Source organism: Bombus pyrosoma, linkage group LG7, assembly GCF_014825855.1.
Source record: "Bombus pyrosoma isolate SC7728 linkage group LG7, ASM1482585v1, whole genome shotgun sequence".
In the NCBI taxonomy this organism is placed as follows: domain Eukaryota; kingdom Metazoa; phylum Arthropoda; class Insecta; order Hymenoptera; family Apidae; genus Bombus; species Bombus pyrosoma.
This window is the reverse complement of record NC_057776.1, coordinates 3,328,611-3,343,058: the sequence shown is the minus strand read 5'-3', so window position 1 is coordinate 3,343,058 and position 14,448 is coordinate 3,328,611. Positions and strand designations below refer to the sequence as shown.

General features: G+C 33.0%; 2 protein-coding genes across 12 annotated transcripts in view; both read left to right on the top strand.

Moving 5' to 3' along the window:
- Window positions 1-14,448, top strand: part of LOC122569258 (growth hormone secretagogue receptor type 1) — a 79,687-nt gene that overhangs the window by 55,161 nt on the left and 10,078 nt on the right. For all 11 annotated transcript variants that reach the window (XM_043730025.1, XM_043730027.1, XM_043730026.1 and 8 more), the window contains 2 exons: window positions 10,269-10,377; window positions 12,699-12,770. In XM_043730025.1, coding sequence (XP_043585960.1) covers window positions 10,269-10,377; window positions 12,699-12,770 — 181 coding nt within the window. The remainder of the gene's footprint in view (window positions 1-10,268; window positions 10,378-12,698; window positions 12,771-14,448) is intronic.
- Window positions 5,092-6,164, top strand: LOC122569266. The gene has a single exon (XM_043730055.1). The coding sequence runs from the start codon at window positions 5,488-5,490 to the stop codon at window positions 5,974-5,976; it is 489 nt and encodes a 162-aa protein (XP_043585990.1). The 5' UTR covers window positions 5,092-5,487; the 3' UTR covers window positions 5,977-6,164.

Here is a 14,448-nt window from a genome sequence, read left to right as displayed (position 1 = left end):
CATTTAATAAAAATCCGACAGCGATGAAATAATATTATACAGTTTATATAATAATCTCTATTTTAATTGAGATCGTTCATTATCTTTGAAAAAAGAAATTCTTACTAATTTCTGCCGAATGATAAATTGCAATAGAGCGCGAGAGGAAAATAAGAAAAGATGAGACTGAAAAGATGTAGACATTCTCGCGGAGACGCGTTTATGGAGAAATTTCTATTTGAATGTAAAACACTACAAGGGTAAGCCTGTTTCGCGTAAAGGCTAGCCCCGAAGAAAACTGTTTCCCCAGTGTCAGACAGCAGGTATAATTTGTTAGCCTTGTTTTGTTACTTCTTCGTTGCGCTTGGGGATACTTACGAGGGATCAGTTTGAAACAGTCCTGCTGGTAACACTTTTGTCTTCATCGATCATCGAGAACGATCGACCTCGCGATGGAACCACCTGTTTCACTTCGAATTACTTTAGATCGAGAATCCATTAAATTGCTACCATCGAGGATTTTCTTACGATAATTTCAGAGGTCGTGTTTTAACGCTCTTTAAATGGATAATTGACGACACGATATTCATCGATACAGCACACGATATTCCGATGACGATATCGGAATTTTGAATGTTTAATTTTTGGATATTTGAGTTTCGAATATTTCAATATTCGATATATAATGTTACAATTCGATGATGGACTGTTTAAATTTTGAACGTTTCGATTTCGTTTAATTTTGAGTTTTTAAATCTTCTGGACGCTTCGATTTTAAACACTTGAATTTCGAATCATTGAATCTCGTACGCTGCAATTCCAATTCTGAATCTTTCGATTTATAATATTTTAATTCTGAATATTTACATTTTCTAACAGAACTATTCAACCCAAATGATAATCCAAATTTCATTGAAAAACGTCCATCGAATCATTCGCTTCCAATATGACATAGATAACCTTTTTGAAATCCTTCAGTATCTCGCTATTAAACTATGTTTTAACGAACAAAATTTAATTCCCAGTTTCTGAACCGCCCAGAAACCAGTTGCACCAACTTTTAACGAGATCAATTTATTATGGTAATTATTTATTTATAAACTGGTAAACATTAATAGTTAACGATAATAAGGATAGAGAACAAAAGAGAGCAACGGTGTTCCTTTCACCAGAATTGAAACCATAAACGTAAACGTAATTCAATCGAAGAGTTTAATCTACTAACGCATAGAAAAGGGCAGAAACAGGAAAATCCTTTGTTTTCTGCGAGAAATTAATAGAGTGATGTTTGCAATTAGAAACCTTTCTGTTCGATTTTCTACAATTCTGAAGCGTACAGAGTTTAAAAATTGCGGACATAAGGGGATAAAATGAACTTATTCAATTATGTTAAACACTTGTTTATTGTGGTATGTATTTTTTTAAGTGATATATTTATATATTATGTTTCGCTATATATTACTATATTGCAATGAAATTTCTTAAATTCCTAAAATTTGAACAAAAGACAGGCTTTTAAACTCTTAGGTACGATGCGCCATCATAGTGGCTTTCGCGGATGTCATCTTATATTACGACGTGCCACTATAGTGGCTTTCGCGGATGTCATCTTATATTACGACGTGCCACTATAGTGGCTTTCGCGGATGTCATCTTATATTACGACGTGCCACTATAGTAGCTTTCGCGGATGTCATCTTATATTACGACGTGCCACTATAGTGGCTTTCGCGGATGTCATCTTATATTACCACGTGCCACTATAGTGGCTTTCGCGGATGTCATCTTGTATTACGACGCGCCACTATAGTGGCTCACTTTACTGACTCATTCACTGTTTGAGCTAAATGATCTTTTTCATTTGTCTTGCTTCACACTTTTTTCGTCCTCGCAACGTTTTATAACAGTGTTAACAATATACAGACGGAATATATAGTTTTTGTTTTTGATACGCCACTGCCAGGTATCAATTGTTGCTTTTCGTTAAAATATATATACCATTATTAGATGCTCTTTCTAACATGCCGATTCGTATCCTTATAATTTTGTAGAATTTTCAACCTCAAAATGTCGCTTCAAAATAGAAAACTAAGAGCAATTTGATAGACACTATCGCGCTATGAGTGTGAAAATTGTGACATAGGTCTATGTGTCGTACCGTGCTTTAACATATATCACGCTCAATTGTATTATTAATTATTAAAGTAAATTATTAAAGTTAAAGTATATGCATCACACTTTTAAAAAAAATTATAATTTAGTTATCAAAAACTTCATTCCAATGTGCTTACGTAGAGAGCAGCATTATATTAACAGCAATGTTACATATTGCAGTGCTCTATCGCATACGCGTAATTCCCGTCAAACTCTGCCTTACAGAGAAACAGCCCCGCGTCAAATTCAGCCGTAAACTAAGAAATTAAAGACGAGACAAGTAAAGAAAATTAATGGTTTAAAAATTACACAAATTAAAGAACACGCTAAGCAACTTTTTAATCTCTTAAGAGAAGGTGTACGTGGAAATAACAATGCAGGACAAATTTCCTTTGACGATGCGTCAGTCTCAAATCCTTTAGCGTCGTTCTCACGTACTATCAGTTTTCTCTCGAATGTATTGCCGTTTTCATTAGCAAAAAGGTTTCTTTGAAATGTCACGTCTGCTGGTCCTACTCTTCAATGACAAATCTAATTTCACTTGCAGTGGAAAACGCCGTAAGAACATCCGTTTAAATTCATAATACACGTACTATGTTCGCTTGTACATGTTTCTCTGTTTGTCAGACATCTGTCAGTTTCAATTTCAGATTTGTCATTTTAACAAAGACGAATTTAAGTTTTGTGCTTTTGGTGAATTTAAATCTTTTAAATTTAAAATATAAGAATTCTCTGTCAGACAGTTCTAGAACCACGCTGTATAAGCTCTCGTTACAAAAGTCTATCAGTCTTTACTTATCAGTCAGTCCATCCTCCAGTTCCAAAATTTCTTCATGTAACAATATCTATGTTTGTTTAAAATTTACTACTATTAGTATCATTACTATTTATTTTTGCTTCTTTTTAATTAATTAAGCAGTTGAAACCTCATCATGTTTATATCTATATAAACAAAGAATCTTTTCAATAGTGTTATTTTTTTCCCTACATTGTTATTTTTTATTATTATTATTTTTACAATTTCTACAATTATTATTTCTTACATTGCTTCGTAATCAAACAAGACTGTTATTGCGAAGTACTCGGTGAAATTTTACGATCTTCCGTAAAATGATCGTTCGACGTAATGTGAACGTGACGATCTTCGCATGTGCCAAAGATTAACTATGCAACCAATGCCAACTAACGATAAGGCGAATGCAGAGAAGATCGACCCAAAGAATAAATTTCAGCGATAAAATCTGCGAACGATGGCTAATTAAATAAACTTCTCCGAGTCGATCTGCTGTTCTATTTGTTTCGCGAAGGCCTTGAGGACTTGCCTGAACAAGGCTATGGCAAAATGGACGAAAAGGGCACGCGTTAGCAAACGACACACTCGGCTCGAGCTCGATGCGATGGACAAGGTTGATGGCTGGCTGAAACGAGCGGCTCAACTTCTACCTCCCGCTAGGAATTACCGTTGCTCTTAGAGGCTAAGGCATTTAATGCTACGCCCGGCATAACACCTCCTTGTCCTACCGCTTTCTATCCAATTCTCTTTAACCTTCGTGGCAGGAAATAGAATGGAAAAGGCGCCGCCGATTCCCACCACCGGATCCTCCTGGCGATACTCTCGTCTCTTTGGCAGAAACGCAGAAAAAGTGGCTTAAACTTTCAGAAAATTACTGGAAATTTTGGGAACATTTTAACTAGACCCAACAAGTTCTCATCAGCTGTTTCGTTAGCCTGACGAATATACAGTTTTGATTATATATATTGCAACAATACGTTTCTTATTGCACTTGGCGCATTTAGTATTTTATTGATTTTAAACAACAGATTTATATACAATTATACAATAATTGGAATCTTAGAAACTAACGCGATAATAGAACTGATAGAGGTTTGAAGTAGCTCATAGTTTTTGGAACAATTAATCTTTTACATATAAAAGTAAAACATTTCTTAAGGCCTGACCTATGAGATCTTTGTCGGTACGAGTCAAAATTCTTAAAATATAACCAACGAATTTTATGATTATTTTCATAACTTTTCGCTTCTGCCAAACCCATCTGCACAAACGATCGAAATATAATTAAACGTATAGAACGAAATATACATGGAATATGGAAATTCTAATTTATTAGTGCTGCTTCCCAAATCATTGGTATTTTATTGTCACGTGTTTCGTGACGAGAATACCCGTCAATTGTAGGGTAGAATTTCCCGGAAAACAAACCTCTTGCTATCAAATACTGGACTCGAACTAGGTGGAACGATAATCAAAAATATGACAATCCGTCTTAAGCCGCGCGTTTCTTATCGGGCGCAGGTTTCACAGGCGAAACAACGAAACATGTTTCGTTAACGAGGACTGATAACAACTTCATGGGGGGAAATGTAGGAAAGAAAATTCGTGGTTGCATATTAGAATAAAATTGCTTCTGCATTTGTGAGGATTTTTATGAATATTCACGTGGGATTATTTTGCCAATTATCGAATTTTCAAGAAAAAAGAATCTTTAAATTCTTCAACTGTATTTGAAAATTCGTACTTCAAGGTACAAATTCGTCGAAATCTTAAGGAATCTTTCAATTCTTTTAACTTTCCTTGAAAATTCTTAATTGACAACCTTATTTCCAATTATTGGAAATGAAACACACCGTACAATATTTATATTCGTTTTATATTTTGTATTTTCTTCTTGCTTTTATAGACGCTTAGAGCTCACGCTGGAAGTAACTGAAGTTTGATTGAAATTTTTAGAATTCCATAATTCAACATCGATTCCAATTTGGCCGTAACCGAAGTGTGTCCTCTGTTTCCGCCAGATACTCATAAATAACAAAATAAAAATAAAGTGGAACGCTGACAGACGCAGCGAATCGTTTTATTAACTGTGAAAGAATAAATAACGAAGAGAGTTTCGGTTAATCATTGATAAATTATTGAAAACAAATAATTCTTCGGTATGCTGTCCATTGTCAATTCGAAAGCCCGATAATTGCAAATCAATGCTTCCAGTTTATTTCTCAACCGTCGCTATTCGTTCGTTGTAATGTAAATGTCGTACGCGTAATTGCATTAATGCACTGTACGACGTTGATCATTTTAATAATTACAAATGCTCATATTACGCTCGTCACGTCGTTAATCATTCGAAAATGTCACAGTGTAAATTTGTGTATTTTATATACTTTAACTTAAAATGAGCAGCAAGGTACGAGGAGAAAACCCAAGAATCGAAAAAGAAGCTGGTAAAAGAGTGCATAAAGAAAAGAGAGAGAAAATAGAGAAATGGTCAAGAAGGGAAAAGAGCAAGAAAGAGAAAGAAGGGACTGGAAAAGGTGAGAAATGGAGGGACAACACAGATGGAAGCAAGAGAAGTGCAAGAAAGGTTGACAGTAGACCAAGTTATAGAAGAAAGAAGGAAGAGAAAAACAGAAGAGAGGGGGAGAAGGATAAGGGAATCCAAATATAACAGACATTATAGAAAAATAACCAAAGATGAGATACCAAAGTACTTGGAAGGGAGGATGAAGTGGAACGACAGGAAAATTCTAGCCAGATTCGGATGTGGAAACAAGACCAGAGCGAGGGAATATTGGAAAGAAGAGGGAGAAAAAAGATGCAGACTATGTAAAAGGAAAGAAGAAGACCTGAGACGTGTAATAGAAGAATGTGAAATAACGGGAGGACCAAAAGACATGGAAAAAGCACTGAATGAGACTAGAGAAAGGCTAATGGAATTAAAAGCAATAATAGAGAAGAGAAGGGCAAGGGCAATACAAGACGGGGAGGAAAGACAAGAAGGTAGCGCAGCAAGGAGGCAAAAGACCAAAAGTGGCAATAATGTGTAGTCATAAGTTGCAATAGTTTTTAGTCATTAGTTTTAGCTGTGAGAGATAAGAATAAGCTAAGGAAGTGCAATACAATAGAGTAGATAAGAGGTAGATATATAAGGAGCAAAATAAGTGTAAGAAATGTAAATCGAAAGTTCGTCCAAAGCCGAAAGGCACGGACTAAAATAAATAATAATAATAATATACTTTAACATCTCCTTCTTTTTTTACATCAGAAATATTTTCTAGTATTTTTGGAAAAAGTATCTTTTCTTCTTTCTTCTGAAAGCGCACATTTTTTCGCATTAAGTATTCTTTTTACGATATTTTTCACAGCAACTCGCTCTCTGTTTCCTTTTTCCCAACGAAAAATATCTTTCACCTTTCTCTTCTTTCCCTTTCTTACGAGTATTAGTGCAAGAACAGTCTCATTGACGAGGTAAGAAACAAAGACAAAATGATCACGCGTGAATCCTCAAACTATTGGGTTGGCAACTAAGTGATTGCGGATTTTGTCATTAGGTGGTATTAACAAAATCCGCAATCACTTAGTTGCCAAGCCGATAGACATTATGCAGACGCTTTCGCATGTATGATAACACCTCGCATTTGATATACGACTACAACGACAACGATAAAGACCGTGGTAACCTTTTGAAATACTCACGTTGCTACACGACTACGTTTATTCTTCATTTGCGTACAGCGATATTTCGCTCCCCTTTTACAAAGTGTTTACCATATTACTACGAAAAGTGGACTATTTTCAATCTACCTGTCGACTTGGAGTTATTCAAAGAAATTCTTCTGTAAAAAATTGTATATTTATATTCGATCATTTTACACACTTCTAAACATACCTAATCCGTTGTAAGAACTAATTTTGTAAAAGTAAGAGTTTGGTTCACAGGTTCGATTTAACGAATAAAACCATAGATAAAATGGTAATTCTACTACTATACTACTACTACTATCCTACTATACTATTGTATTAAAATAGTAATTCCACTGTATAGCAGAATTTCTCATAAATATTTACAAATCTGACAAAAAATATAAATCTGCAACTCACCATTGACGAAACCTTTAATTTTCTAACAGTCATAAAGAAAGTACAAGAATTATCCATTCTCGTGTCCACGTTTCTATTTTTAATGAAACAATTAAACGCAGTATTTTAATCGATGCGTTCTGTTAATTGCATCGTACGGAGTTGTGAATCTAAATTATATTCAGTAGAAAAAAATTAGCCAGGCGGATGTAAATTAAAGAGTATGTTTAATAATAATACCAGAATGCAATTTAAAAGGTGGGTGAAATTGAAACAAAGGAGAGCACCGTTCAATTTCTTTCCTTTCCACGTGCGCTGCGTTGGTAGATTTTCCAAGCGTCGGAAGTTGCAGAGCTGGCTCTACCGCTTCGTTTGACCGGAAGTCGTCCAATCTTGAAGGGGCATTTCCTGTTGCTCGAGGAGAAATGCTGAGCGCATTATTACCGTTCTGTGCACGTTCGAAAGTGACTTGCACGAGGAAAAAAAGAAGGAAAAATCTGACGGAATTCGAATATACATCTCTTTCTCGTTATTTTATTCTCCTTCGTAGAGAATTTTCGCGGCAATTGCAGTGACTTGTTGGAAACTCGTGCAGAAATTCGACGGAATGAGATGAAACCACTTTCATATATCGCATTGAAGATTGTACGGCGTGATCGTAAAGTAAACGAGTAAATATGAATTTGAAGATACGATTATCTGCTTCGACAGTCGTGCAATTCGTTGCTGTTTTTAAAATTTTATACAAAATGCTCCAAAGATTGATAATAGTAAATTGTACTATGTCGGAAGTAACTGTGGATTTGAATATATGTAAAGGAAGGAAAAATTATGATCCGCGTGATTTGTGATCTTTTAAACATAATGCAGGCTGTTTGGAAACTGAGTGACTTTATTTTATCTCTGAATAGCATTAGGGACACTCGTTGTCTTAGTTAAAATAATATCTATTTTCGAATAAATTATTTTGTGTAAGTAACTGGATATGTTCCAGAAAGTCAAATTACATAATTCAGTGTTGCAGATGCTCTACAAATATCACTAAAACGCATAAAGAATTAAAAATAACGGTGGCCGGTACAAGGCAAAATAATAATACGAGGACTGAATTCTTCTTGCGACGATTGTGTTTACGAACGCAACGTCGACAAGAACAAATATTTGGAAACCAAAGTGGATCAATGCTCTAAAATGACTCATAACTTCCTATGGCTTATGCGTTTGCCAAGCTTCCGGAATCTTTGACGGTACTATTATTGGACACTTTTTTCTAATTTCGTCTCGTAAACTTCGATCCACCCCTCCAAAACTCTCCAATTTCAGAAAAAAATTTATTAGAACCGGAAAAAAATCCTTCTATTTTCTACCTTTTCTAAATAAAAAAAAAAAATTAATGCAATCAAGGAAATGGAATTGTTGAGAAGAAATGTTTTATTATTATTTAGAACTAGATTAGTTGTAAAAAAAGATTATTCTTCGTAATGATTACAACTAACATTACGATGAAAATGAAATTTAAAGTAAAAAAATTTGCGTGGTATGAGATTCCACTCTATGATAACCATTGATGATTAAAATCATGAAATATATTTTAAAACATTGAAAGACCGTGTTTTTTAAACTTATATTTAAATCGGATAAAAATTATTCAACGTTATATTAAAAGATTGAAAGTTAGGTACCATAATGAAGCATAAAGGAGTAATTATTATATAACAATTATAAATATATGTATGGCTATAATTATATAACAATTATGTTACATAATAATCTGAAACATGAAGTACGCTTTAAATAATAAAATAAATTGCCAGAGAAGTTGTCGAGTAAAAAGTAAAAGGGTAACGACTCGGAGGACTTTATGTTTGTAATAGAATGCTTCCTATTTCGTTGTGGATATATTCACCGAAAAAACACGGTGACTTCCAGGAAACAGTACAAGGACAAAATTACTCAGCCGATTCTGACGCCGTGGACATAGAGTAAATGGAAGAAAGGTATACGAAAAATAATAGCATCCAGAGCTTCGTACCAGTTTATTGCAACACCCTGATTGTCGAGCAAGCTTCCTTTCCGCAACCATAAATCTTTAATCGTAAATCTCGTTCCCGGCTGTTCAACGAGAAAATTGACCCTTCAACTTTTGAAACCCGTTGCAGTTATGTCAAAAGAAAGGATGAAGCTGAATATATCGAATATCTGAGAATAAACTTCGTTAATTACATGTGAAACATCCTCTTAAGTTATGCTTCATTAATAATAATTAAATAGTAACATTATACGTATGAAAGAAAAGCTTAAAGTGATTTTCGGGTTCAGTGACAGCTCAGTTTTAAACGTTTAAATTATATTAAATATATTTATTATTGTTAATATTTATATATTATATATTATACATTTATATATTATTATTTATTATTATTATAGATATATTTATATTATATATTAAATATATTTGAAAGTATATTTTAACATGAAATCGAGAATTGCGTTAAATTTCGTTAATCATACATGAAAGTTTCTCTTTGAGTTACCCATTATATAAAATACATGTTTCGATAATAATAGGTATTTCTTTAAAAGAGAAACTTGACCCGACTTTCGTGTTCAAAGTTTCTGTTTAATTTCGAATATTTAGATTGAAATATTAAAATATCTGGCATTTATTTGTTCAGTCACGAAATTCCGTCAATTATTTATTCTCTGATCGGCAAATTACAATGACAAACGAGATCGCATTTCTCGCACGTCAAATTAAATTTCTGAAATATTCAACACACAATAATCACATTTACAATAAGATCCGTTTATTTGCATGGACAATTGTATTAATATGTTGAATATATGTACATACGATACGAATGTATAGCACAAGCTCGAGCATTGCAAATATCAACAGCCAATCAAATTGCTTCTGTAGTCAGCTGATCGATCAATCAGTAGAATATCCCAGCCAGTAATCGGGCCAGCCTCTCTCAACCTCTGTAAAAGTAGTCAATCTCAGTCATTTAGTATTAGTACATAAAGCATTCAATTATTTATTCATTCATAAATTATTCTATATTATAATTAGATTGCGGATGTTTAAGCAAATTGATATTTTTATAAACAATACTAGCAAAAAAAACTTACGGACACAGTGAAATATTTTTTTATTATTTCTTAATATTTCTTAATTATTTTATATTTTTCCTTTGTTATCTTCGTTTAACAATAATTTGAGTAATTCTCTGCTAATAGCAAATTTTTCCAATTTCAGGTAAAGCGGTACCATTTGTAGAATTGACTGTGGCACACGCTTCGGTTCTAACGATCTTGGCAATCAGTTTCGAGCGGTATTATGCAATTTGCGAACCCCTACGGGTTGGGTAAGTAAAGAGAATATTTTATAGAGCAATATCTTACAAGTAAACACATAGCATCTTTCTGTGTACTTTCGACAAATACAGAGACAATTGGTTTTGAAATAGTTACGAAACCGGTCACGAACCGTGTGGCGCTCCCAAGTAAACAAAACACTAACTTAAAGGTTGAATCGTAGCGAGTATATTACGTTCTCTGTAATCAGGAAAGTATCAATTTGAAAAATCTGTCAAAGTGAAACTTTAGTTTGCTGGTTTAATACTTATCGAATGAAGCGCTGATAAAATATAGCTTAAGTATGTAAGCTTAAGTCAACGTGTATGCTTTATACCGATTACATACAAAATTAGGTGCGATATATATATATACATATATATACATGTAAATATATACATTAGGTGCGATATATATATATACATGTAAATTCTATAGAATTCAAACTACCCGCCAATCCACATTTTTACTTTTGCTTTGTTTTACCGGCATTCATTTTAGTGAATAGGTTAGATCACGAAAGAAGATGGGTAATTTAGGACTTGGAAAATCGATTCTCGATTTTCCAGGTAAAATTTGTAGTAGATTTGTTATTAACTGTTATTGTACATAATTTAATTTATTCCTAAAATAAACTCGATTTTCCAAAATCGATCGTCATATTTACCCTAAGGATTTACGTTATTATATATATACATATATACTACGAAACACATCGCCTCACGAAAGTATTCGACACTGCATATAGAAACCTTTTATGAATATATCATGTGCTATATAATACGTGCTGACACAAGTTTCAAATTAGGTCAATATGAACCGTTTATTTTGGAAACGGTGTAAGTCCATGTTTTGAAAAAATTGAGAAAACGAAAAATTTTTTTATACAATTTATAATTTAAATCTTAAAATATTCGTTTATTCTAATCAATTGAGATCTTATTAGTAATTGGCATTGCGTAATCGTTTATTTTGAAAGTGGTGTAACTCCATTTCTTGTAAACTGTACTTCATCCAAGTAATCCAGGCACCAATAATCAAAAACAAATGATTGCGAATGTTATCCTAACTTCTGTATTTGGCATAATATTAAATGCAATATTATGCCAAATTAATATGCAATATTAAATGCAATTCAGTAATATACTGATAAATTAGTTACATTAATTGAATCATTATTATATCATTTAATTAAATTGTTATAATTAAATGTAATTATTATTATATTTAAACTATTACTAAACTGTTAATAATCTTATGTTTATATCATATCGAAGTAAAAACCTAAAACTGAAGGAAGTATTACATATTGTTATCTTCCTTACTTTTCTCATTGAATAATTTTGGATTAACATTAGAATCTAATAGTTATACGAATATTTACTGGGGTCTGACATAATAATATTATGATAATTTAAATTTATTTAGTTATATTCTATTTATTTTCAAATATCACACATATAAATATTAAATAATACAAATTTAATGAATTACACAATTCTCTAATTTTAGAAGTTGTATAAGTCCATTCATGACCCTGAAAATGATATTGATCTAATTAATTCTAAAAAGAACCATTTGTTAAATTTTGAATTTAATTTTGGTTAAATTTTTTTGATTTTTTATTAAAATCGTATTTACATTTACTTAATACGTAGAAACTTAGACAAACTAAGTTTATTTTGCTTACTGACCTTTATCAGGATTTTTCAATCGATGGGAACGCGTACTCTTCGATATTTCGAAACAAAGGGAAATGGACTTACACCACTCCCAAAATAAACGGCCCATATAATCAAGATAGTCGTTTCTCGTTATAATGGCAATAAAATTTCAAAATGTTCATTTATACACACAATATATACATATACTGTATACCTGTGTCCAGAATATAAAGAGAAAATAAACTCATCTTCACATTAGTCGCGTATTCGTCCGTTTATATATGCTACGGTAAAAGTCCCACGCTGCATGTTCTATCCAATTCTTTTCTGATACAATAATACTCACGTTCCGAAACAGACACTGTGGAATTCAATCGACAGGAAACTAACCAAACATTCGATCTGTCGAAATTCCACCAACGAACGAAAGCAACGACTCTGTTAAAAACAAAAGCAAGTTATTCCCTATCTCTTGGTGAAACGTGTCTGTCGAAATCATTCATCCCTTTGAAGTAGTGAATTGATGCAGAACTCGTGTGTGACTATCCGTGTGCGACACCGTGTCAGTTACGATTCCCACTTATTTATTTTTCAAATCAGACCAAAAATAATAGTTACTTTTTAAACCTTTAGGAAAACAGGGATTAACATAAGGTATTTTTGCATAGGTATATGTGCACGAAGACCAGAGCGATGTTTCTTTGCTTCGTTGCGTGGGTTGCGGCCGCGCTTTGCACCAGGTGAGACAAATAAAAAGAAACATCGAATTGTTACTTCGCACTTTTCTTTTATCCGCTTTCTTCGCTGTTGACGCATACCATGCTTTCATTCGCTTCTCAATTCTTGCACTTCCTCTTCTTCCACTTCTCTATTTTTCTTTCGCTATCTCTTTGTCCCTCTCCATTTCTTTTTTCATTCACCCTTGATGCTGCATTTCTATGTAACGGAAATATCCAGAATATTGCAGTCTGTTCATTCGAGAGAAACACTTGGAATGTCAGGCCTCTTCTTTTTCCATGAATTTAATATTGTACAGTTTGAAACTCTGAAGTGGTATTCATAAACTTCGTGAAAAGGCAATTAAACGCAAACTCGTTTTTCTGTTTTCTATTGACTGCGTTTGCCGTCAATATTTCAGTTGGGACTACTTAATATCGCGATATTTCGAAGTTTTTTATTGTAGTATATTAACAGCCTTTAATTATATATTACATTTTTCGATAAATAAAGCAATATCGTACAACGCATGATAATTAAAATCAAATTCTTTGAATTTTTATCTTTACCTTAACCTACTAACCGGGTTCTTTAAGCAGAAGTTTCTATGATTAAAAAGTTAAAACTTAATAGGGATAAATTAAATTTAATTAAAGGTTAGTTTTAGCCCTTTCAAATGTAAGTATGACATAGTTCATTTTTAATAGAAATGAAACTACATTAAAAAAGATAGAAAACTCCTAAGTAAAGAAATTATTTTGTCCAAGAAAATGGCTATTAAAATTACGAGTTGACTGGTCTTTCTCGATCAAAAGTGTAATTGCTGAATCTAGTCATTCTACATTTTAAGATTTCGGTAAAATTATCTGTCAGAAACGTATAACTGAGGTTAATTACTGTAGTTGATTGTTCATCCGATTCAAAGACGAGTTCTTATCAATGTGCCAAATCTATTTTCCCATGAAATCATTCCATAGTGTACGAAAGGGCCGCTTACATTTTCGACTCCCGAGACGATTTTCAACTTAATTGCCAGAGGGCGTAAACACCGTGTTAAAGTGGCGCAACACTGTGGCGTGAGCTACAAACTGCAGTGAATCACGTGGTTGAATGTCGTGCACCAGTTACGTAGGCAATAAAGTTCGTCCTATTAAGCACGTTATTTACCTGACATTTTTCCTTATTTATTTTTTCGTTCTATTTTTATACCAATTGTAGCTTGACGATTGAAACGTTTAATTAAGCACCACGGTCACGCTTGACGATTTTTTGTAGCGATACAGATAATCATTGAAACGGCAACGTGACATGAGATATGAATAAATGAAACGTTGAAACATCAAGACTAATAGCCAAAAAAGAGGTATTTAAACATTTTGTGATTTCCATTTAGAGATGAACACGTTCTAACACGTATCGATATCAATGAAGTGATCTCCATATTATATTGATAAATTGTAACATGTGTACCAACCACTGCGCAAATATCTAGATATGATGGAACTTTCTATAAAAATGCGAAAAAATATACTTCTTTAAGACTATTTATGACATTTTGTGATTTGTATTTAAAAGTGAAGATTCAACAAATATCAATATCGATGAAGTGGTCGTTATATAAGTAAATTAGTAAACTGTGACATGCGTGCCAACCATAACGCGTAAAAATCAAAAGATGATAGAACTTAGAAGATATTAGTT

Bases quoted from the DNA above. Each gene is read 5' to 3' on its own strand.
- LOC122569266 (XM_043730055.1), top strand. From the start codon at position 5,488: ATGGAAGCAAGAGAAGTGCAAGAAAGGTTGACAGTAGACCAAGTTATA.